Raw genomic sequence first — 25,234 nt, forward strand, 5'->3', positions numbered from 1 at the left:
GCTCCCCCACTGTCAGCACCCTAGGGTAGATGGAGGCTTCCATTTGCTTTCCAGCTGCTTAAAGCACAGCACAGAACCCAGTTATGGGGCTTGAAAAGCATTTTTTCTTATTATAAAGATTTTATTGGGATATAGTTTCCTTACCATACAATAGGTTTAATATCATTAAATTTTATTTTTTTATAATTTTTAAATTTTCGCCTTTGCATTTATTTTTCTCTGTGTGAAAATGTGGGTGTGCATGGACCACAGAATGCATGTGTGGGGGTCAGAGGACTGGGTGCAGGGGTCTGCCTTTCCTTCCACTTTCCTCTCAGGCGTCTGCATCAGGCTTGGTGACAAGCATTGCATTTACTGAGACAGCTTGTATAACACCTCTGACCCTTTCCCTGCTTAATTCTGTGGTAATAATTATATTCACAGTGAGGTACAGCAGTCATACTTGTTTATAAAACTTTTCAGGACTTCAAAAGAAAACTGCAACTATTCTTATAATTTACTTATTTGTATTTTATGTACACTGGTGTTTTGCCTGCATGTTTATCTGTGTGAGGGTGTCAAATTCCATGGAACTGGCATCATAGACAGTTATGAGCTGCCATGTGGGTGCCGGGAATGGAGCCCAGGTCCCCTGGAAGAACAGCTGGTACTCTTAACCACTGAGCCATCTCTCTAGCCCCATGAAACTATAAGTACTAACAACTCTCTGTCAGCACCTTCCTCAAGCTTGTCTCTGTGGATTTCCATGTTCTCCGTGTGTCTTGTAAGTGGGAGAATGCATCATTGGGCGTCTGGGTCTTTTATTCACCTGTAGTGTTTCCAGGTCTCTCTGTGTTTAGGATTTGTCAGTCTTGAGCTCCTCACTGTAAAACTTGGTGCAGTAACATCTGTACTCCTAGCTCCTGAAGCTGAGAAAGGGCATTTCTTGCACCCAACAGTTTGGGTTGCAAGCCATCCTGGGCAGCATAGCAAGGCTATCTTCAAAACAAACAAACAAATGGCTCCTTTTTTATTTTTGAGACAAGGTTTCCCTGGCTGTCCTGGAACTCAGTGTAAACCAGGCTGGCCTCAAACTCTGAGATCTCCTGTCTCTACCTCCTGAGTGCTGGGACTTAAAGTGTGTACCCCATGCCAGGCTCTATTCATTTTAAAGATTTTACCCATGAGCATCAGTGGGTGCTCAGGTTGTAGTTTGTAGCGTTGAACATTGACATGGTCTTCACTGCCTTTTTAAGTTCTCTCGGCTGTCTGAGGAGCTGGCACAGGCTGGTTTCCATAGCAACAGCAGCAGCAGCATTTTGTATTCCTGCCAGTAATACAGGGCAGATTATGGCATTTTATTTACTTATCTTTATTCTCCCATGCATTACATCCCTCCCTCCACTCTTCCCAGTTCCCCTCCCCCACAGATCCACTCCTCCTCCATTTGCCTTCAGAAAAGAGCAGGGATATCAATGGGGCAGGAAATAATAACTTACAGTAAGACTAGGCACATGTCTCACTCAAATAAAGGGTGGACACCCCTCCTCTCCCACTCTGAGGAATCCCACAAGAAACCGAGCTACACAGTCATAGGTATGAGCAGAGGACCCCACTCAGCCACACCAGGACTGTGCGTGCCACTATGTCTCTGTGAGCCTCTAGGAGCCCTGCTTAGTTGATCTGGTGGTCTTGTGGTGTCCTCGACACCTCTGGCTCCTACAGTCCTTTCTTCTCCTCTTCCACAGGGTTTCCTGAGCTCTCCCTAATGTTGGTCGATGGCTCCCATCAGATGCTAGCGGAAGCCTCTCTGAGGATGACTGGGCTGGGCACTGATCTATGAGTACAGCACAGCACCATTAGGAGGCATTTCATTGGATTTTGCTTTTGTTTTTGTTTGTGCCAGTCCTGCCTGTTTGGTGCCAGGCATGGGCTCCCTTTTGTGGCATGGGTTGCTCAAGTTGAAATTTGAAATTAGTTGGCCACTCTGACAATTTCAAGCCTGCCCAGTTTATGTGGTGCTAGGGATTGAACCTGGGTCTTCCTGCATGCTGGGCAGGGCCTCTACCGATTGACACACATCCTCATTACATCCCTGTAATGTTTTTAATGCACGAAATCTTTCAATGTTGAAGTCTACTTTATCTGTTGCTTGTGATTTTGATGTCAAGCCTAAGGCTGTAAAACACTTAGCCTGTTTTTGTTCATGGAAGTTGTGTGGCTGTCGCTTATGTAGTCAGGCCTACTTGGTGTCCATTTTCTTTTTCTTTTTTTCTTTTTTGTTTTGTTTTCTTTTTTCTTTCTCCCGCCACTCCACTCCCCACCCCCAGACAGGGTTTCTCTGTGTAGCCCTGGCTGTCCTAGAACTCACTCTGTAGACCTGGCTGGCCTCGAACTCAGAGATCCGCCTGCTTCTGCCTCCCAAGTGCTGGGATTAAAGGTGTGCGCCACCACTGCCCAACCTCTGTGTCCAGTTTCATTTGTGATATGACCTATAGACCTGGCTTCACTGTTTTGCATGTTACACTGTCTGTTGAGGACACAACTCTTTCCTTCTAATGGAACGGACGAGGGTGTTGTCAAAACTGAGTTTGGGTTGGGAAATGCGGAAATGTTGTCCAAGGTGTGTGAAGCTGGATGAGTAAGTTGAGATAGCTAATGGACAGGCCACTGACAACAGTGGAAGGATATCCCAGTTAGCCTTCTGATAGCGCATGCTTGTAACTCCCGAATTCAAGGGGCTGAGGCAGAAGCATGGCAGGGTCAAGGCCAAAAACAGGCTCGTTGTTAAGATCCTGCCTCAAAAAGCTTGTCTCTTCAACTCCAGTAATTGGGAGGCATAAAGGAACAAGGGCCGCACTGAGGCACTGGGTCTTCTGGGGCTGGGGTGGCAGCAAAACTTCCTGTTAGTGTTAGGACCACAGCATAGAGGTGGAAATGACGAAAGGAGGGACAGGAGACAGCAGCAGCTAAAGGTGGGAAGGCCGAAGAGTCAGAACAGCCTGGCACGGGGTTTAGTGACGAGGGAGGCTGAGTGTGAAGGAGAGAAGTGTGCTGGGCCGCATCTGGGTGTGTTCCTTGCTGTTCACAAGTACTGGCCTGACTGTTTGATTCATGTGCGCATGGTTGCTGGGCCTCCCTCTGTGTGGTCCCTAGTGCGGCCTAGCATGCGTGCTATTCCTGAATCTGTGGGCTCACTGGGATCCCTATCTTACGTCAGATCCCCATCTCATGGAATACTGTGTGGTTCTCTTTAGTTACAGGTATTCTCCAGGTCAAATCTCGGAATACAGACCTGTGACATTTGCTTTGGGTTTTCAGAGTGAGGCATCCCAAGAAGGACCTTTACCTCTCAATGCTGCCAGCTCAGTGGGAGTCTTTAAAATGGCTGCTTGCCAGTGCCCTGAGTGTGGAGACCCTCGCGTCCCTGTCACTGTGGCGACTGCAAGAGCCTTTCTTTGGTGTTCACACCTGAGTTTGTCCTCCCTCCTTCCCTCTCTTCTCCCTCCTTTCCTTTGCTCCTCCTCCCTTCCCACCCTCTCTTTAGAACTATCTGTATACAGTTTCTGGGGCTTTCCCTTTGTCCTGCCTGCACTGCCCTGAGCTGCTGTTGTCTTAACCAGGAAGTGAGTGTGCCCAGTCAGGCAGGAGTCCTCCAGGACATGCTCTGTAGACTTTCTCCTTTGTTCTGTTCCACAGACTTCCCTTCTTGGTACTGATACTAGCCATTGCCCACCTTGTAAGGCAGCTGCTCCCAGCTGTCTAGAATGCAGACGCCAGTGGGTGTCATCCGCCGCCGGCTTCAGGAATGCCTGCTGCCGATTTGTAGTGTAGTGTTTCTTGTTCTGTCTCTGTTGCAAGCACCGCATGGTCTTGTCTACACTCGTCCATCAGTATAAGGATCAGACCTACCTGTTAGACTGTGGATTGGGGGTTTTGTGTGACACAGGCCATGACTTAGCTCAGATATGGTAGTCTTCCTCTGTGCTTGGAGCAAAGAAACCTCATTCAAAGGCTGTATAACCTGCTGACATGCAATCTACCTTTAATTTAGACTACACGCGATTGTTTAGTGTAAATATTCCAGAACAAGAAACAGATTGCTCCAAATGTAGTAACATTTTATGTATGATAACAAAACATAAGCTCAGTCTCAAAGGATACCTTGGCATGTTTGGAGATAGCTTTTAGACTGTGGCACGTCTACTTTACAGCTGTCTAAACCGTGTCCAGAGTGCAGAGTAGCTTGTTCCTGGGCTCTCCTTTCCGGTTGTGACTTGGCCACACTAGAGCTCAGATCTAGGGTCTTCCATGTGTGCAGTGTTCCCCGTGTGCCTGAGCCTCAACCCAGGCGCTAGCATTCCACTTGTGTCGTTAGGCTCTGAGAGTTTCTCTGTCACCCAGGCTGGCCTGGAGCATACACTCCTGCCTCGGTCTCCAGAGGGCTTTGATGACAGTCATATGCCATCCTCCCAGTGAGTCTCTAAAAGGATGGGTTGGGTCAGGATACTGGGCGTTTGACTTTGGAGTACCTGTTTCTTTACAACGTCACATTCTGTCACTTCAGCAATAAATGGTGCAGTTAGGTTCATGTGTTCATGTCTGGCACTGGCACCAACTTCACCTCTGTTTTTTGTTGTAACAGGAATTACACTATAAGGTAAAGGCAGTCGTCTCTGCAAGCACACCTAGGGGAAAGGGAGAGGCTCTGTAGACGTTCACTCCCAAGGTCAGGCATCCTGAAATTGCTGGGGTACAGCAGGATAAATCAGGACTGAACTAGAGTCGAAGGGGAGGTTCACTGATACAATGCAGCACGGCATAGAAAATGGACTGATTCTACAGATGGGTCTCTGTGAATTCAGCCTGGAACCACCATCCACACCACACTAGTGCTGCGAACAAGGGAGGGACTTAGAGTCACCTGTCCATTCAGAGCTTATGCGGAGACACAAACATTTCATTTATGTAATTTTTTTTTCTTTTTTGGTGTTTTGGATTTGGTTTTTTCGAGACAGGGTTTCTCTGTATAGCCCTGGCTGTCCTGGAACTCACTCTGTAGACCAGGCTGGCCTCAAACTTAGAAATCCCTGCCTCTGTCGCCCAGAGTGCTGGGATTATAGGGCATGCGCCACCACCTCCCGGCTCTTTTATATAATTCTTAATTCTCTTGGATGAGAATGAAGTTCATTAGACTTTCCCTACATTTCCCGCCCTAAGGTGGCATTTCTATATGTGGTCACTGAGTGTGTGGATTTCTTTTGCTACCTCCGGAGTGGAGGATGATGCTGGCTAGACTCTACTCACCTAACCTGTTTGACCCTTGACCCCTGGCGATGGAGCACTTGCTGGAATACCTTCCCTACTGGTTTCTCGTTCTGAGCATGGCAGTGCTTTTATTTCACCCCCCTACCCCAACTCTCACCCCCCATTCCCCATACCCCCCCCCGCCCCGTAGCATTATAAGCTTGTATTGACACCACAAGGAGGCCTTTTGTCTGGTTTGTTAGCCCAGTGGCCTGCCTGGCCTGCCATCTCATATCCTTGCCAGCCCCGATGATGGCTTGCCAGCATGCTCTTCTGCTCAGAATCCAGGCCACAGGAGACTTGAGAAGTTTGCCAGCATCTCTCCCCCAGTGCCTGGGTGCTACTTCCCAGAGCTGAGCGCCCCACGTGGATGGTGCTGTCATTCTGGCTTAGAGTTCCCTCTGCCCCCCCCCCCCCCCCCCCGTCCCGTCCCGCTCCTGCCCTGTCTGTGTCAGAGCTCAGGAGGACAGTCACATACAGCACAGATGTTTGCTACTTCCGTTTGATCATTTGGTTCCCAGAACTGGAAATGTTGATCTTTCCTTTGACTTCTGTCCTAAGAGCACTTCTGAAATGATCTCTGAGAAGCAGTCTTACTTCCTTCTACATTGGCACTGCTCAATGCTTTGGTAAAACATTAACTAACAGAAAAATGAAGTAAAATTATACTAATAAAACCCCCAAAACATACACACTTTCCATCTCTTTCTCAACTTGTTTTTATGACAGGAACTCACTGTGGAGTCCAGACTGGCCTCAAATTCATGATGGTCAGGGGGCAGGGTGTGCTGCCCCCTGCCTAGTGTTGTTCTTAGATAATCTCTCTCTCTCTCTCTCTCTCTCTCTCTCTCTCTCTCTCTCTCTCTCTCTCTCTCTCTCTCTTCTTCATTTCTACCTCATAACTGTAATTTTGCTGCTGTTATGAGTCATAGTGTAATATTTTTGTGGATAGAGGTTTGACAAAGGGGCCATGACCCATAAGTTGAGAACCACTGTTTTAACAGATCAAAATCTGTAGATACAAAATTATCAGATGGGATTGCTATCAAAGTATCTAAACACTTTCAACTTCTATATTTATCCATCATAGATCAGCAACAAATAAACCCATGTTTAACTAAATATCTATCCAGACCTTACTCTGAGAACTTAAATAATCCTTAGGTCTCTTGAATAAGAAGGTCAGGTCCCTTGGTCTCTTCCTCCCTGTATTTCTTTCCCCAAGTTACCATCTATGTGACCCATCTTATGCACGGACTCCTGTGCCCCATGCTCTCCTTCCTAATCCCAGGGTTAGTGGTGCGGACACCGTGAGCATCAGTGTAGTCCTTATGATGCAGAGGGGAGCCGATGGATCTGGAGACTGCTCAGGGAGCTGATGGAGCAGGAGACCGTTCTTGTCAAGGCCTTGCTGTCTGGTCCTGTAAGGCTCTGCAGGCTTCCATTTAAAAACAATATTTTTTTAATTTTGTATATGTGGGCGCGTGTCTTTGTGTGTGCATATGAGCACAAGTCCCCCAGTGTTCAGAACATCTGATCCCTGGAGCTGGAGTGACAGGTACTGTGACCTGACTGACTTGGCTTCTGGAACCAAACTCAGATCTGGAAGATCAGTACACATTCTTAACCACCAGGCCAATGGTTGAGCTAGAGTTATTCTGCACTGGGGACGTGCATTTCTACTAGAATAAGCTCAGACACACCCATGGCAGGTGGACAGCATGGGTGACTGTGAGAGTCACAATCTCAGAACATGGTCGTTCGTAACACAACATGGCAGGTGGACAGCATGGGTGACTGTGAGAGTCACAATCTCAGAACATGGTCGTTCGTAACACAAAGAATGAAAAAGGGCTCAGTTGAGTCAGCAAACCCTGATCATTGCCTCCAATGTGAGGTAACTCACTCTTGTAACAAGGCATGCGAAGAATGCCAAGAAAACCACTCCAGGCCTGTGGGTGTAAATTCAACAGAAGCACACTTGGCATGCCTGTGGCTCTGGGGTCTGATCCAGCACGGATAAGGAAAGGGAATGTGGGAGAGGGAAGAGGGGAAAACAGAGAAAGATGATTTATCTGCATATGTAGGGAGAGACCGGTAGCCAAGTGAATAAAGCACCTCATCTCTCTGTATCCAGGAGCTGCAGCTAAAAGCAGGACAGGGAGAAGGTCTGACCCCCAAGGCTGAGGACATGGACGGATTTAACTTGAACAGAAGAAAAGGTCCTTTTAGAAGTGTGGACCAATTCCAGGTCAGTCAGCTCAGTTCAGTGTTTCTAATTCTCTTCAGTACTGATGAGTGTCTATACATACATTAAAAATAGCAGATTCTGAGTAAACTCTTCAAACATTAGATTTTTTGCCTGTTATTTATCAAATGTCCTAGATTTCTTTCAAGACATTTTATTAAATTATTTCTCATCCAAAAATGTGTTATCTTTCTGTGTTGGCAAGCATGAGTTATTTAAATATTGTATAAAATCCATGTTCACTAGATTATATTTTTCCCATAGAGACAGGTGTATTTCTACAATCCAGAGCTCTACATCCAAGCAGAACCAAATTGTGTATGTGCTATAACATATTAAAGAGTATTTTCCTGTCATGTTTTAAAAAAGAAAACTATAACTCATAAACTAATTTCAAAGGTCAAAGAAATTGAAAATATTTGAGAAAAAGTATACTTAAAATTATAATTATATTCAGAATACACATCTATTTAACTTTTGAAAAATATTAAATTTTACATATTTTATTTGTGATAGTTAGATATGGGTATATTCCCACACACCATTTGCACTAAGAAATATTTTCAGTGATTGTAATTATCTTTTTTTCTACTGGGAACCCCACTCACAGTTGAGAAATGCTGTAAATATTAATTTAATTGTGAACTTTGTAAGGCTTCTTACGGGGTCTAAGGCTAAACTCAAGTATCTGAGCATTAACCATCCCAGTCCTGATAGCTGCAGAGTGCTGCCACTGTAGACTTCAGAGTGGCTTGGGTTGCTAGTCCTGACAGGATCACCATCACAAGGTCTGACGGGCTTTGCATCTCAAGCATAATTGCTAACCTTGCCTTTTTGTTGTTTTGTGATGGGGTCTCAGGTAAGCTCAGGATACTCTGAAATGTCTTGAACTTCTGGACATGTCTGGAGTGCTAGGACTGCAGGCTGGGATTCCATGTCTGCTTTCTCGTTGTCTTTTTTGTTTGTTTGTTTGTTTTTTGGTTTTTATTTTTTTATTTTTTATTTTTCAAGATAGGGTTTCTCTGTATATCCCTGGCTATCCTGGAGCTCACTCTGTAGGCCAGGCTGGCCCCGAACTCAGAAATCTGCCTGCTTCTGCCTCCCAGAGTGCTGGGATTACAGGCATGCATCACCACCGCCTGGCTTCTCGTTGTCTTAATAGACATTTCTAGGATTCTTTCATGGGGCCAATGGAGGACTGGAAATTAGTCCTAAGCTGACTTTATCTGAAAATTCAGTGGCTTTAATGACATTTCAGTGTACTTGTGACCAAATGCATGATAGTCGGGTTTTTATACTTGAACATACTTGTGGCATTTAAGTAACAGAATTCTAACATACATCCTTCCATCCTTGTACTTTACAGTATTTGAAATTGACAAGCTACAAGGTGGATTTGATTTTGCATGGCATATTTATTCCAGTGTTGATAGACTAGGGTATTTATTTACTTACTCATATGACCTTGTATAGATACTATCTGCGAGCTAGGCAGTAGATCAGAGATTAGTCACAGGGAGCTGAACAGTACTGCTCTTACAGGCTAGAGAGTGCCTCCAGTGGGATCCGGGGAAGCATGCCACCTCCACAAGTAGGGACACCAACCTGATTTAACAGACAGAGAGAAAGTGCTTTGTCGAAGTGTAACACAGTGGGGTCACATGCTTTAACCCCCTATGAAATAACGCAGCATGCTAAGCAGAATCACCAGTCGGATGGAAACATGAATGCTCTGATAGTTTTACTGTTTTAAAGATTTTAGCCACTTAAAATATGATTTTTATGGTAAGAGAAGAAATAAGTCCTAATATTTCTTTAAACATAGAAATTGGATGAGCAGAGGAAATGGTTAGATGAAGAGGTAGAGAAAGTCCTGAGCCAGCGCCAGGAACTAGAGATGCTGGAGGAAGATCTGAAGAAACGCGAGGCCATCGTCTCCAAGAAGGAAGCCCTGCTTCAGGAGAAGAGGCACCTGGAGACCAAGAAGCTGCGCTCTAGCCAGGTACCTTGTCTGCCACTTCATCCTCTCTCACAGGTCCACCTGGAGCTGGATAGATGGCTAAGTGACTCCAGCACACGCCTTCTTACAACCATTCCTCTACAACCCCTGTCCTCTCTGGCCTGGGCACCAAGCCTGCACATGGAACACAGGCATGCATCAGACAATACCTCTAAACATAGAAAACATAGGAAAATTAAAAGGCAAATTATAAACTTAGTAATATGCTTTCTATCTAAGGTGAGGGCCAGAGTTTGTATCTCAAGAACCCACATAAAAGTGGGATGCAGAAGCATATACTTATAATCTCTATACTAAGAAGACGGGTTGCTGGCTAGCTGGTCTAACCAAGGCTAGCTGGTCTAGCCAGATCACCGACTTCCAGATTTAGTGAGAGGCCCTGTCACAAAAAATATGTGAAAAAGCCATTGACTAAGACACCTGATATTGACTCCTGGCTTGAAACACATGGGCTCATGTACACACACACACACACACTCACACACACACACACACTCACACTCACATACACACACACACACACTCACACACTCACATACACACACACTTACACACACACACTCACACACACACACTCACACACTCACACACACACACACACACACTCACACTCACACACACATAGGTTGGAGGGCGGAGAATTGTAGATAGAAGCCAAAGGAAAATTGTTCTTACTGTGTACTGCTCCTTTATCAAATGACTGTCATCAGAGTGTTGCTGGGCTAAAGTAACATTTTCAGTCTTCTTTCAAATGTGACTTTTCACTAACTTTATATTGTGGTAAAATATATAGAACATAAAGTTTACCTTTTCTGTTTTGTTCTTTCCAAGTGTCTTTAGATAGCCTGGTCTGGCCATGGGCCTGAACCTCGGTGTCTGGTGCTAGGATTATAGGGATGTGCCTATGGTCATGGTCAGCTTTAACTTTACTTTTAAAACCATTCTTTTTTGAGTTTACAATTCAGTGGCATTAATACAGTGTTGTATGACTGCCACAACTATACATTTCCAAAACTCTATTTCACAGAGAGAAAGTCTATAACCTTACACAGTAACTCCACCTCCTACGTCAGCCTCTATTAGTACCTTTCATGAGATTTCAGATACGTTGTACTATGTGATATCTTCTAGTGGGCTTTGAACTGGAAAATGTTATCTATATGTCACCCCAAATCAAGGGGTTACAAGATTCATGTAAAAGAGAAAGGATTTTGTAAAATGAAGTTTTTTTAATTATAAAGACTGGAAAAGCATCATAAATATTTTTCTGCAGGACTTAGATCTTACAAGCCAGTTGATGAAGTAGTTTTGTGAACAGGTTTGTCTCCGTCTCAGTTTTTAAAAAAGGAATGATTGTAGAAGCAAAAGTAGCAGGAACTGTTTATTGACTTATGCATGTATTTTCACTAATTGCATCTAAAATTGAAGCTGACTTGCTCAGACTTTCCCTTAGAAACAGCATTGGGTCCAGGGTGAGGCACACCTGGGTCAGAGAACAAAAGCCCTGTGCCCATGTTAGCAGGCATCAGCCCTGAGGCTCTCAGTGGTGTGCTGTGCTCTTACCACTGTGCACTAGCAGCCGTACTTGACTCTGCTGTGCCACCCCCTTTCTCAACCCAGCAACTCCCTGAACTGGGTTTGGGTGGTCCCTCTGGCCTTGTGATCCCTGATGGCATATCCAGGTGACCTGCTTAAACTGTCAGGGTCCAGTTGTCAAAACTGTCCCAAAAAACACGGAGAATGTCAGCAAAAGATTATCAAATTTGAAGTGAATAATAGAAGAAGCAACCCAGCCCTTTAAAGTGCATTCCACATCACCAGAGGAAGAGGAAGATGAGCAGGTGTGCAGAGAAGCATCCTTATTTAGTTGATGAGCTGGGAAAGAGAAGGAAAGCATTAGAGCTGCCTGCTGACTTTAGATGGTTGAAGTTTTTAAAGATTGTTTTTGTTTGTTTTTTAAATCAGGTATATACATTTGTATGTCTGTGTGAGGGGTATGTGCAAGGGGTGTCCAGAAAAAGAGATGTTAGGTCCCCTGGAGCTAGAGGCCAGCCCCTGGATGTGGGTGCTCAGAACATGAGTGGTTTTAAGCACTGAGCATCTTTCCATCCTTGGGCAATATAATTTTAAGAAGCAAAAACACACTGAGATAGGTAGGAAGTATAAATGAATGAAAATCACTGTAACTCTCTGAGAATTTTAACAAAGTGCAGACTTTATCCCATTTGATTCTTTTTAGAAAATAGGGCATTAAAAGATTCCATTTTTTTCTAGTGTTTGAGGACTATTCATGAGACTTTGATTGTATACATTCAAACAAGGACCACCCCAGGTTGAATACCTCTCTAAAATGACAGAAAAGAAAAATACATGTGTACAGCTAACTGAAGCCAAGCCTGGTGTCCGTACTTGCAAACCCGAGATAAGGCAAGATGGGGAGCTCTGGGCCAACCTGCACGAGAGACTCTCCACAAAATAAAATAAAATAAGATAAAAATATATAAAGTCAATTAAAGTATATCTCAGACCTGCAAGTAAGAGCCTGGCTGCAACCATTTTATAGTGTAATTTTTAAAGATTTACTTTATGTGTGTGTGCTGCATATATACATGTATGTGCTGCATATATACATGTATGTGCTGCATATATACATGTATGTGCTGCATATATACATGTATGTGCTGCATATATACATGTATGTGCCCAGAGGCCAGAGGAGAGTGTTGACTCCCTTGGAGCTGGAGTTACAGATGCTTGAGAGCCACCTGATGTGGGTGCTGGGAACCAAACCTGGGCCTCCGTCCAGCAGGAACTGCTCGTAACTGCTGACTCCTCTCTCTGGCCCACTTTTAAGTCATGATCTCTTGACTATTATACCTAAAACACAGCAGAAAAAAGGGAAAGACAAATAAATAGGCATTGATAGTAAAGATATTAGAGATTTAGAAGACACAATCAGGAAAGTAAAAAAATATCTTATGAGGCGGAGGAGACTATGTGAAAACTATCTCACAAGAGACTGAGACTCTAGAGAGTTAACGTGTTACAACAAAAGGATAGCCACCTACTTCCCTAGCACTCAGAAGGTTAAAACAGAAAGATTCTATAGCACAGTTCTGTTTAAAAGAAAAACAAAATAATAGGGCCTAATTAAAGAGCAAAGGATCATCTGGGCAGTGGTGGCGTACTCTGGAGACTGAGGCAGCCAGATCTCTGAGTTGGAGACTAGCCAGCCTGGTCTACAGAACAAGTACCAGGACAGCCAGGGCTACACAGAGAGACCTTGTCTTGAAAAACAAAAACAAAAAAGTCATAAAGAGCAAATGATCTGAAAAGACTTTTCTCCAAAGAAGATATAAAAGTGACCAGTGACCATATAAGAAGACAATAAGTTAGCTATCAAGGTAATTAACACAAAGCAAAACCTTAGATGAACTCCTGCTCATTGCGATGGCTATAATTAGAAAGCCAGGTTAGCAGTGTTGCTGGGGGATGGGAATGGCGATTACCTTGGATGACCATCTTGGCATTCCTCTAGAGGGTAAATGTTCAGATGCATTGTTAGCCAGCTGTTCTTTAGGCATATATTCAAGAGAACTCAAAGTATATGCCCATATACACCACAAGTGTTCATCAGCTGATAAATCTGTGACATATTGAGAATTGGTATTAGAAAGCAATGGGACATTGCTATCTGCCACAATATGGGGAGGCTTGAAAATACATGCTAAGTGAAATAAGCTAGTCACAATACGCATTGTGTGCCACCATTCCGGAATAGGCAGTTCCAAAGGAGGCAGAAGAGCAGTTACCTAGGCTTGGGAAGGGGGTGAGGTTGAGAAAAGAGTGACTTACTAGGTTTTCAACGGGTAATAAAAAGATTCTAAAATTGATTATGGCAATGGTTACATAATTCTGAATATACTAAAACCCCTCACCATATTTTAAATAGGTGAATTATATCACAAATGAATTGTATCTTATTTAGAATAATTGTAAAGCCAAAACATGACACACAGAGGCTAAATGAGACCCAAAAATGCCTGAGCTGGAACCAAGCAGGTGAGTGGTGCTGACCGTTAAGGACACGCCTTTACAGGAAGGACAGCTGCGGTGACCTGCACGTCACTTAGAACCTCACAAGGCAATCGGAAAGCAGGCATGAGACACAGGATGAAAGCAGGACACGGTGGGCAAAGTCTTTTCTCACGGGATGCTTTATTTTCATGAGATAGAGGGATTAGTCAGAACACCACACATAAGGAATGCATGGAGCTCCACACGCACCTTCTGAGGCCTCTGTCTCCTCAGCCTGGCCTCACATATATCAACATGCTGTCAGCTGGCATGGTCCTTACAACAGACCAGCAACAACAGTGACAACACTTACATATAGGGTCCCACATGACTCCTGTCATCACATCTTACCAGCTTTTGTTTGGGCTTGGTTGCTTGTTTAGAGGACATGTTTTTTACAATGGAGCCCAGGCTGCCGTAGAACTTGGGATCCTCCTGCCTCACCCTCCCGGATCCTGAAGTGCTGGGATTCCTGCCATCATTCCCAGCAGCCGCATCATCTGTTAAATGCCTGACTCACTCCAGTGGGTTCAGGAGGGTGTGGAGGTGGCGCCATGGTATGCATCTGCAGGTCAGAGGGTGTGGAGGTGGCGCCATGGTATGCATCTGCAGGTCAGAGGCCCCAACCTCGGGGGTCAGTTTTTGCCTCCCAGCTTGTTTGAGTCACTGTGGGGACGATGAAGCTAGCCGACCTGCAAGCTTCTGGCAATTTCCATCTCCAGCTCCCACCTCCTGTGGGGTACACTAACATTAGAGCCTCTACATCCATCCTTTATAGGGTTCTGAGAATATACACTCTGGGCATCAGGCTTGTATGGCAACCGCTTTTCCCCCCAGCCATCTCTCTAGTCTAGCGCATGACTCTTAAATGCTGCCACCATTGCCTGGTGTGCTGCTTCACGCCTTTTACCCCAGCACCGGGGAAGCAGAGGCAGGCAGAGTTCTGTGAGTTTAAAGCCAGCTTGGTCTACATAATGAGTTCCAGGCCAGCATGGCTACAGAGTGAGACCCTTTCATAAAAATAAAGACAAAACAAAACAAAACAAAACAAAAAACCCACCAATGTTTAAGACAAAGACTTCAACTGAAGGAAAAGGGACTGGGAGATATGAGGACTAGAACAAGACACTGAAAAAAAATTCAATAAAGACTTATATCCTCAGTGTGGTTTAAAAAAAGTACTGTAGCCATAACACAGGAAGTACAGGTCATTAAAGACATGAAAGAACTATTAGGAATTGAAAGGGTAAGCAGAAAAAGTTTTAATATTTGAGAGTAAGTTTAAAGAAAAAGTACTAGAAAATAGAGAGAGAAATATCTCAAATAAATCTGAAAGCACTGTACACGAGTAATAAGAAATCCAGGAGGAGAAAGCGGAGAGAGCAAGCACACAGTGTAAGCCGTTCCGCGCCTGGGCAGACGCTCAGTGGTTGGCCCCTGATGCTCTTGCAGAGGACACAGGTTCCATTCCCAGCAGCCACGTGCTGCCTCACAGCCATCTGGAACTTAAGTCCCAGGGGATCTTCTGCCCTTATCTGACCTCCTCAGAGCATGAATTTCACACCTGTATATACACAGGCAAAATACTAATTCACATAAAATAAAATCTATCTTAAAAAGAGAAGCTTCTCAACAAGACAGAAGAATCTAGACTGAAAAATGCCATCAAGGGCACAGCCCAGTGAGAGTCCCAGGCAGAGCACTGGGAAGGTTTAGATGGAAAACCAGATCTTCAATACCTCCAGAGAGAAGGAACTAGTCATTTGTCAATCTAGGAGCCAGAGCAGCCCTAGGCTTATATGCTTTCTTCATTGAAAGTTAAAAGATCCAAAGCAGTCTTCAAATTTATGAGGCAAATCCTCCTCTTAGCCCAAATTCCTAGTTAGTGTGAAAGCAGAGCACTTCCTGTGGAACCTGCCTCAGGAGATTGCTGGAGCATGTGCTTCAGGGACGTGAGCACTATGCCTGAAGCCGTGACAGCACGGCATCTCTATGAACCCCCGGAGGAAGTTAGCTTAAGCAGGATCTGCAGCATGTCAGCTCTGGATAAAATGTTTCAAGAAAAGAGGATACTGAAAGGGCTCAGTGGGTGAGGGTGCTTGTCACCAAACTCAGTCTGCCCCTCCCCAGCTCACGTGGTGGAAGTAGAGAAGGGATTCCATTAGTTCTGACCTTCATACTTATGCTGAGGCGTGCACACTGATGCATGCACACACACTAAATAATGCAAAAATAAAAACATTATTGAAAACATTTATTGCTGACTTTGATTAAATGAACAAAGTATGAGATTTTACAGTTTTATTGGAGAAGAATTAGCTACCAGGTATAAAAAAGCAAGTAGAAGTATGATCATTTTTATAGATACCTCAGCAGTGAGATTAATGGTTACACATTCACAATGAGCTTAGCTCACAGTGGGAAGACAGGAGGGGAGGGGCTCCTGCAATCACAGTGTCTGAGATTGATCGCCTAGATACATGGCAGAACACTAGAAGGACCAACTAAAGCGGTTAGAGAGGCTTAGTTCTATTATACAATAAACTTTATGATAGTTTATATGTGTGTTAGAAACCATAGGGAAGTATATAACAATAGTTTAAGTTATAATGAACATCTCCATAAATCTGACCAGAATCTTGTATTTTCTGACCTTAATAAGAATAACAAACTTTACCGCAAAACTCCAAATCTTAACCTCTTAAGAAATTATAACAGCTTTACCATGTAATGAGTGAAGGAACAAAATAAGAGAAAAAAGAAAATTACCTCAAGGTTTTGGAAGAGTCTGAGTGTTTTACCTGCACCATGTGTGTGGTGCCCAAGATGACCAGAGCCTCTGGAACTGGACTTACAGACGATTGTGAGCTGCCATGTGAATGCTGGGGACTGAACCCGACCTCTGGGGAGTAGCTAGTGCTCTCAGCCACGAGCCACCTCTCTAGCCCCCATAACTCCAAAATAACTTTTAAGATTCTAGTTAGTGAACTTCTTTAGAAAGTTTTATAAAAGATAAAAATAGAAAAAGGGACTTTTTAGAGACCTTAAAACAGCAATAACAGCAATAAAATGCTAACTAGTTGTATTTTTTAGAAGCTTGAATTTCTTGTAACCATTTTCTATTTGGTGGGTTTTATCTTTCTAGGCCTTAAGCACAGACAGTCTCAAAATATCAGCTCGCCTTAACTTGCTGGACCAAGAGTTATCTGAGAAGAGCTCACAGCTTGAGAGCAGCCCGACTGAGGAGAAGATGAAGATCTCAGAACAAGTGCAAGCGCTTCAGAAAGAAAGGGATCAGCTGCAGAGACAGAGGAGCAGTGTGGATGAGAGGCTTAAGCTCGGGCGAGTGCTGTCCCCCAAAGTAAGTCAGTATTCCCTGGAGCTGGAGCTGCTGTACGAGGACGAATGAGGGTGAGGGCGGGCTCCATGGACGGGGCACACGCCCAAACCTGATAAACCTCATCATCCTCACGACCTGGTCAGCAAATGAGTTCCTCTGGCATCTGCCTGGTCCTATAAGCCTTGGTTGATTACCCAGATGTCTTCCCACAGTGCACCTGCAATGCACCCTTCCTGACAGTGCCAGGCAATCCAGGAACTAACACATCCCCTAAGTGTGGCCTCCTCGGCTGCCTCTCACCTAAAGTCACAGATCCCAGAAAGTAATCTGAAAGTTTCTCACAGCTTTCAAGGAGAGCACTTAACCTGTGCCTTCACATTTTGAGAGGGACACACACATGCGTGCACGCACGACCTCCCTTTCACCATTTTACCGTGTGGTACAGGGTCAGGTCTGTCCCTTCCCTGCTGAGCCAGCTCATCTGTCACCTTTGTATCTTTGGTAATGGGGCCAGGTGCATGCAACTTGCCTATCTTGTGAAAGAGCTGCTGTTTTCGGCAGAAATTCTCCACCATCCAAACAGAAATACAAATTCCAGTAAAATCCTTTTAGTTACAGTTTTCACTGAGAGGGAATCCAGCGCTTCTCAGCTGTCAGAGATGGCTCTGCCATTGGCTTTGCAGACTTGGTTTCTTGAAACCTGTTTACCTCAGTGCCAGATGATCCCAATGCCCTGTCCCATACAAGGTTCTGAGCCTGAGGTTTTTCTCCAGTATTTCTTACCAAAGAAAGAGAAGGAAGGGGAGCAGCTGCAGCCTTGGGCCTCGCCGAATCTTGTGTTTTATATTGGGCAAGAGGGAGGACATTAGAGGGGCCTGTGGAGAAACAGCAGAAAGATGCCACGTATGTCTCTTGTTGAACCAACTGATGAAGGGGACTGTCGGCTGAAGGGACATATCTGCTTCCCCAATTCATGGCTTAATTTGGGTAGCTGTGCAGAGGCTCCTAATGTGTTAATTTAGACCCCTGACCTTTTAGACCTGAAGGGATATGCACCTAATACACAGCACACTTAAGCAATAGGAATTCTCTCCACCCAGGACCGTTACTAGGTCAGGTAGGAAACAAACAAGCAAATAAAACTAAGTACTATGTTCCCCTTGAGAATTACAGGCAATGTAGTAAAGCTGTATTTATTACATTATTTACGCAAAGTAGTGCAAAGTCATCTGGGGAACGCTGTGGAAATGCTAGCACATGTACTGCAAGTGTAAGTTAGATGTGAAGGCATGGTAAAGCATGTGGATAGGGCATTATTAGATGAGCAGACGGATGCCCACGTGTATCTTAAGTCCTGAGGTGGGCAGATTGCTGCAAGTTCCAGGTAGGTTCTACGCCAGCCAGACCTCCATGGTGAGACCCTGTTGTAGAATACAGCTTGCATTTTATGTATTTTATGTGGAGTTCTGTGGCAGAGAACATTGACTATGACTTGTGAACAGCACCATGCATAGTACCTCCCTGGACAATACTGGATACAGGTGTCTTCTATTTAGTCCTGTGAGTGTCTCTTTGGCTTTCTTTCTGCTCCTACCAAGAATAAGAGTCTCAAACAGATCTGCCAGTAGCAAATTAATGGAAGTGCTTAAAATTATTTTTTACAGTAGTTTCTAATTATTTTTAAGAAGTGGGAGGCTTTAGATCATTTTAGTAGCAGATTGCCCAACAATCTACTGAAGACGGAACACTTCCACAATTAAAGATTACATATTTGAATTCTGATATTTGTAAATTTATTTATATTCAGATCTATTCCTGGAGTACAGTAATACAATTCAGCCTGTGTATATAGTATACAGTCTGTGTATACAACATACAGTCTGTGTATACAGTCTGTGTATACAACATACAGTCCATGTTTATAGTATGCAGTCTATACAGTATACTGTGAGCAAACCAGGGTAATCAGCATGTCTGTCTCTTCACATACTACTTCCATACAGTAGAAACACTAGGAGTTTTCTAGTTATTTTGAAATGGATAGTAAATTACTACATGCTAGCTTCCCTTCTGTTGCTGGGATAAAACACTGTTTAAAAGCAACTCAGAGGAGGAGAAAGTTTATTTCACCTCCCAGATCACAGGCAGGAACGCAAACAGAAAGTATGGTGCTGGCTCACCTTGGTTGGCTCTGACTCACTATCTTTCTCATACAGTTCAGGGTGCCCTGCCCACAGCATGACGCCCCTCACAGTGAGCTGGGCCCTTCTGCATCAGGTGACAATTGCCCACAGATACGCCTACAGGATCTAGACAGTGCCTAACTGAGACTCCCTTCTCAGGACGAGGCTGTATCACATTGACAATCAAAGCAAAACTCCAGCAGGCCATCCCTTAGCAGCTTGACACACAAACACACTACTTTTAATCTATGTCCCTTCATCCTCTGTCTCTAGAATATCATGTTAATATAAAACACACTCCAACTTTTAAAAGTCCAGTCTAAAAAATTCCAGTGCTTTAAAAGTACAAGGTCTCTTTTGAAGTTAAGCCTCATACGTAGGCTGGAGAGATGACTCAGTGGTTAGAGCACTTGTTGCCTTTTAGAGGGCTGGAGTTAGGTTCCCAACACCCACTTCAGGTGGCTCACAACCACTTTTGAGTCCAGGAGGACCAGAGTCATCTTCTGGCCTCTGTGAGCACTGTACATATGTGGCATACTTACACATAGACATACACATACCTATTAAAATTAAAATACAGCCGGGCAGTGGTGGCACACACCTGTAATCCCAGCACTTGGGAGGCAGAGGCAGGTGGATTTCTGAGTTCGAGGCCAGCCTGGTCTACAGAGTGAGTTCCAGGACAGCCAGGGCTACACAGAAAAACCCTGTCTCGAAAAACCAAAAAAAAAAAAAAAAATCCAGCATCTCTTAACTGTGGGCTCCTACAGAATAAAAGTTACACACTTTCTTACCCCAAAAAGGAGATCACAGGGCATATAAACAGTCAGCAATGTAAGTCCAGACCCTGTAGCTCAGCATTTGGCCCCTGGGACTCACTGAAAAAGGAGTTTTCCAGCTCCAGATAGCTGCAGTGGGCCCATTTCTTCATCTCTGCCATCCATGGTTCATGGCACCACTCTGCTCTCACCTGTGTCAGGCCTTGAGAACCACCCCACAGCCCTGACATCCTGGCGTTCTCCACTACCGCGGAGGATGCGCTTCGCCAGTGGTCTCTCGTGGTCTTTCTCCAGGCACTTAGTGTCCCTGCCACATAGCACCAGGCCTCACCCACTCTCCAAGGTTCCCACAGTCTTGCATCTTTTGTGCTTTCAAAACCAGCACTGTTGGTAACTTTGACAAATTGCCAAGTTTGGCTGCCAGCCCCGCTTTGGACCACAGCTTCTATGTGCTGACCCTGTGCAAATATGTCCTTATTGCCTCAGTAGAACACATTTCATTCAGTGGTATTGATCTCTCATTAATCATAACTGATTCTCAGCCCCAGTTGATCAGCATATTCTTATTCCATAATATCTCACAATGGCCCCATTCCAAGTCTTCACAGAATCTTGGCTTCCTGTGATCCTCACATCCCAGGCCTCTGCTGTCTGCATTTTGCTTGGCGTGCATGCCTTCCATGCTCCTACTCAGAGCACTCAACAGCCTTTCCAGGCCCCAGTGCCAAAGCCTTTACATTCTTCTCCAGACCCCACAGTGAGGCTCGGCACAGCTGAGCTTCCTGGTGCAGTGCCTGTCCTCGTCTCCTCTGCTGCTGTGATAACAATGATAGATCCTGAGGGAGAAATACACTTCAGCTTCCGGTCACAGTCCACACATCACTGAGGGAAGTCAGGACAGGAACTCCGCAAGAACAGACATCATGGAGGAACACTGTTGGAGTGTTTGCTGCCTCATACTTTGCTTGCTACTGTATCTATCCCAGAAAAACAGTTAGCCGGCCGATATCGGTGAACAGTCGAGACAGTACCACACAGATCTGTCCACAGGTCAGTCTCATCTGGGACCCCTGCCAGGGAGACACCCTCCTCAGGTGACTCTAGCTGTATCAGGTTGACACTTAAATCTAAATGGGTTGAGAACTGGATCCACCTGCCTAACTGTATTGGGTGCCTGCTAACCTCTCACTTGCCTGCTTCCTCTGACTGCTAGTCCACTCCTGCGTTAGATTGGCTTTTTGTTGTCGGCATCAGCATCAGCATTGTCATAGGCGTTGCTGCTGCTGCTGCTGCTGCTCAAGAGGATTGAAACGCTTCACATCCATTTTTCCGTGCTACACTCATTGCACTAACGTGATGTTCTCTCTCTCTCTACCCATGCTGCTGCAGACGATAGGATAAGCATCTTGTTTGCTAATAACTCAGAGTTGTTTATAGTAAGTGGTGTACAGGAAAAATTTAAGAACCTCTATTCTATCTTTTATATTTTACTTCCATCTTCTATATTTAAACATTTGTTTATCCAAAATGTACATATAATGCAATACTTGCTTGAAAGCTTTTGTTAGTCTTCTGTTTCACTTCATTATTGAAAGGAATGTGTGGATTCCTAAAACATCTAGGAACCACTGCCTTGCACCCCATTCTCTAGGAAGCCTATATATAGAAAAGCTGGTGCTCAGGACCTACCCATACCTGCCATCTCAGGGTTAAAAGTAATGGTAATATGCCGGAATCATGGCCACAGCCACGCATCCTGAATAAGAGGGACCCACAACCATGTGTAATGCTTCATTTTATTTTGAATTTTCACTCTTTTAAAATGTCATTGTGTGGAGTGTGTATATGTACCCGAGTACATTTGCATATGTATGCATGCACATGCACATATGCCACAGCACATGTATGGAGGTCAGTGTACAGCTTGGGGGTGTGTCTTCTTAGCTAGGGCTTCCACTGCTGTGAAGAGACAATCTCTTCACCAAGGCAACTCTTATAAAGGAGAACATTTAATTGGGGCAAACTTAGTTTCAGAGGTTCAGTCCATTGTCATCATGGCCAGAAAAATGACAGCATGCAAGCAGACATGTGCTGGAGAGGAAGCTGAGAGTTCTACCTCTGCATAGACAGGCAGCAGCAAGAGAGAGTGACACTGGGCTCCACTTGAACTTCTGAGACCTCAAGGCCCACCCCAGTGACACAGTTCCTCCAGCAGGGCCACACCTCCTAATAGGACCACTCCCTATGGGCCTGTGGGGACCATTTTCTTTTTCTTTTTCTTTTTTTTGTTTTTGTTTTTCGAGACAGGGTTTCTCTGTTTAGCCCTGGCTGTCCTGGAACTCACTCTGTAGACCAGGCTGGCCTTGAACTCAGAAATCCGCCTGCCTCTGCCTCTGCCTCCCAAGTGCTGGGACTGCAGGCCACCACATTCCACTCCTAGGCCCCCACAGGCTTATAGCAAGATCATAAGGCAGAAAGCATTCAGTCCAACTTCAACAGTCCCCATAGTCAATTAGTGCCAACACTTTTTAAAAGTCCCAAATTCAAAATCTATTCTGAGACTCACGGCAATCTCTTAACTGTAACCACCTGTAAAATCAAAATGAAAGGGCAGATCACATACTTGCAACATATAACAACACAGGATATAATCACCATTGGAGAGGGGAGTGAGGAAACACTGGACCAAAGCGAGATGGAAAACCAGCTGGGTAAACTCCAAACTCTGCATCTCCATGTCTGATGTCAACTCACTCCAGTTCTGCAGCTCCTCTCTGCTTTGTTGCCTGTAACACACTTCTCTCTCTCTCTAGGGCTGGTTTTGCTCCCTGTTAGCAGCTCTCCTCTGCAGGTGTCCCACGGCTCTGGCATCTCCAAGGTCTTGGGGTCTCTAAGGCAACCCAGGCGTCCTTGTCACAACCTCACACAGTGTCTGGCATCTCTGAGTCTCCATGCAGGGACCCCTGACACCCCTGGCCTCAGCAACTTTCCTTTGTCACAGAGGGAGATTCCATAACCCCTTTCCTGTATCCTTGACTTTAAATTCAGAACCATGTGTCCAAAGTTGCCAAGTTCTCCTGATGTGGGCCATGGCCCCCCAATCAAATGCAGTTTCACCAGCTTTCTGTTTTTTGATGGTCTACTTCACTGTCTCAGCTTGGCTGTCCTGGAACTCTATCTGTAGATCAGGCTGGCTTTGAACTCAGAGATTCACCACCCTTTGCCTTCAGAGTGCTGAGATGAAAGGCGTGCGCCACCATGCCTGGCCCTAAGCGTTTCTTTCATTCCTTTTCACTGATTGGAAGCGTAGCTGGCTGGGCCTTGCTGAGGTCACTGCTCCCTTTCTCCATCTGTTTACCCTTCCTGGTGCCCCTTTCCCCTCGGAGTGGACATTACAGATCTGCATAAGATGGCCACTGAGAGCCACAGTTTGTAGACAAATGCAGAAAGCAGCCAAAGGGCAAAATATCGAAAGAACAATATTTAGGCCATATATTTATATTCTTATCCTCTGAAACTTCTTGAGCCAGGAGACCCCATAGTTCAAATCACCCTCAGCACCACACTTCCATGCTCATACTAGAACAGCCCATTAAGGCCATTTACAGCACTCACTGCTTCTCTAGTCCAGAGTCCACATTCTCCTGAATAAAAGCACGGTCAGACTAATTACAGCACTACCTCAGTCCCAAGTATCAACTTGTGTCTTAGTTAGGGCTTCTATTGTTGTAAAGAGACTCTGTGACCATGGCAACTTCTGAAAGGAAAGCATTTAATGGGCTGGCTCACAGTTCAGAGGTTCAGTCCATTACAGTCACGGCAGCAAACATGGCAGCACACAGGCAAACATGGTGTCACACAGGCAGACATGGTGTCACACAGGCAAACATGGCAGCACACAGGCAGACATGGTGCTGGAGAGGTAGCTGAGAGTTCTGAATCTGCAGGAGCAGGCAGCTGGAAGAGAGAGTGACTCTGGGCCCAGCCTGAGCTTCTGACACACTTCCTTCAACAAGGCCACACCCACTTCAGCAAGGTCACACCTCATAATAGTGCCACTCCCTATGCTCAGGGTTCTATAATAATAATGCTTTCTATTTTCTCAGCTGTTTCTTAACTTACATTTGAAACTGCAGGAACTAAAATTATATTGAATTGTTCTCAACCGTGTTCTAAACTAGTCTCAGGAAACCTTTTATATTTATTTTTGATAAAATATAAGTGTATGAATTGAAAAGTCAGATGTAGTCTATTTAGATAACTCACTTCTATGTCTTAATTTCTTTTATTCACTCATGTAATTACCTTTCAAAAGTATTTAAAGTGGCTTTTTTCTCCTCCTCTTAAAAATATTATTAGTGCTGAAAAGATGGCGTTAATGGCTAGGGACCTGAGTTCACTTTCCAGCACCCATGTTGGCCACTCAGAAGCACCTGTAACTCCAGCTCCATGACAGTTAATATCCTTTTCTGGATTCTGCAAGGCACCTGTACTCACACACATAAATAATACACAATAATTTAAAATTATAAAACAATCTTTCAAAATATGATTGTTGGGTTTCTATTGGGACAATTATCATACAATCCAAGGATGGTTAGTTACTACACAGAGAAGTGGCTATTGAATGCTTTCACCACACTGTTCTTCCAGTAGATTTAATAAGATAGCTTTCTAAAATAATTATGTGACTTCCTGCTAGATGAAGTTATTACCTGTTTCTTGAAGAAAAGGAGGTCTGGAAGTCCTAACATCTCCTAGAAGTGGTGGGAAAATAACAGACATATGAAAATAGTTTTTGAATTTTTCATTAACTCATTCAACAAATAAGTTTAAATTATGCAGTAAAGCCCATGCTAAGCAGTAAGGAGTGCAGGCAAGGGTGTCCTCCTGCAGAAGCCTGCTCTGCACAGGCGCAGAGCACAGGCCAGCTCTCAGCCAGCCTTCTCCTGTCTTCACTAGTATAACCCTGGGCAGCTCAAAGAACTAGTTGGTTTTCTGACACAAACAGCATATTAGCTGATGTTATATTGCTACCATTTAAAATAACATTTCATAGAAATCTCCTTTTTTGAAGGAAGTTAAAAACAGGGTTTCAATATGGAACTTGAACTGATGATTCTCCTGCCTGAGACTTTTTTTTGGTTTTTTGTTTTTGTTTTTGTTTTTGTTTTTGTTTTTTGGATTTTGGTTTTTTTGAGACAGGGTTTCTCTGTATATCCCTGACTGTCCTGGAGCTCACACTCTGTAGACCAGGCTGGCCTCGAACTCAGAAATCCACCTGCCTCTTCCTCCCAGAGT

General features: G+C 44.5%; 1 protein-coding gene across 1 annotated transcript in view; it reads left to right on the forward strand.

The window, feature by feature from the left end:
- The window catches only part of Kif27 (kinesin family member 27), a 68,478-nt gene that overhangs the window by 33,643 nt on the left and 9,601 nt on the right, over positions 1 to 25,234 (forward strand). The window contains exons 11-13 of the mRNA XM_052157358.1: positions 7,424 to 7,537; positions 9,360 to 9,536; positions 16,777 to 16,992. Coding sequence (XP_052013318.1) covers positions 7,424 to 7,537; positions 9,360 to 9,536; positions 16,777 to 16,992 — 507 coding nt within the window. The remainder of the gene's footprint in view (positions 1 to 7,423; positions 7,538 to 9,359; positions 9,537 to 16,776; positions 16,993 to 25,234) is intronic.

This window comes from Apodemus sylvaticus, chromosome 14 (genome assembly GCF_947179515.1).
Source record: "Apodemus sylvaticus chromosome 14, mApoSyl1.1, whole genome shotgun sequence".
NCBI classification, from domain to species: Eukaryota; Metazoa; Chordata; class Mammalia; order Rodentia; family Muridae; genus Apodemus; species Apodemus sylvaticus.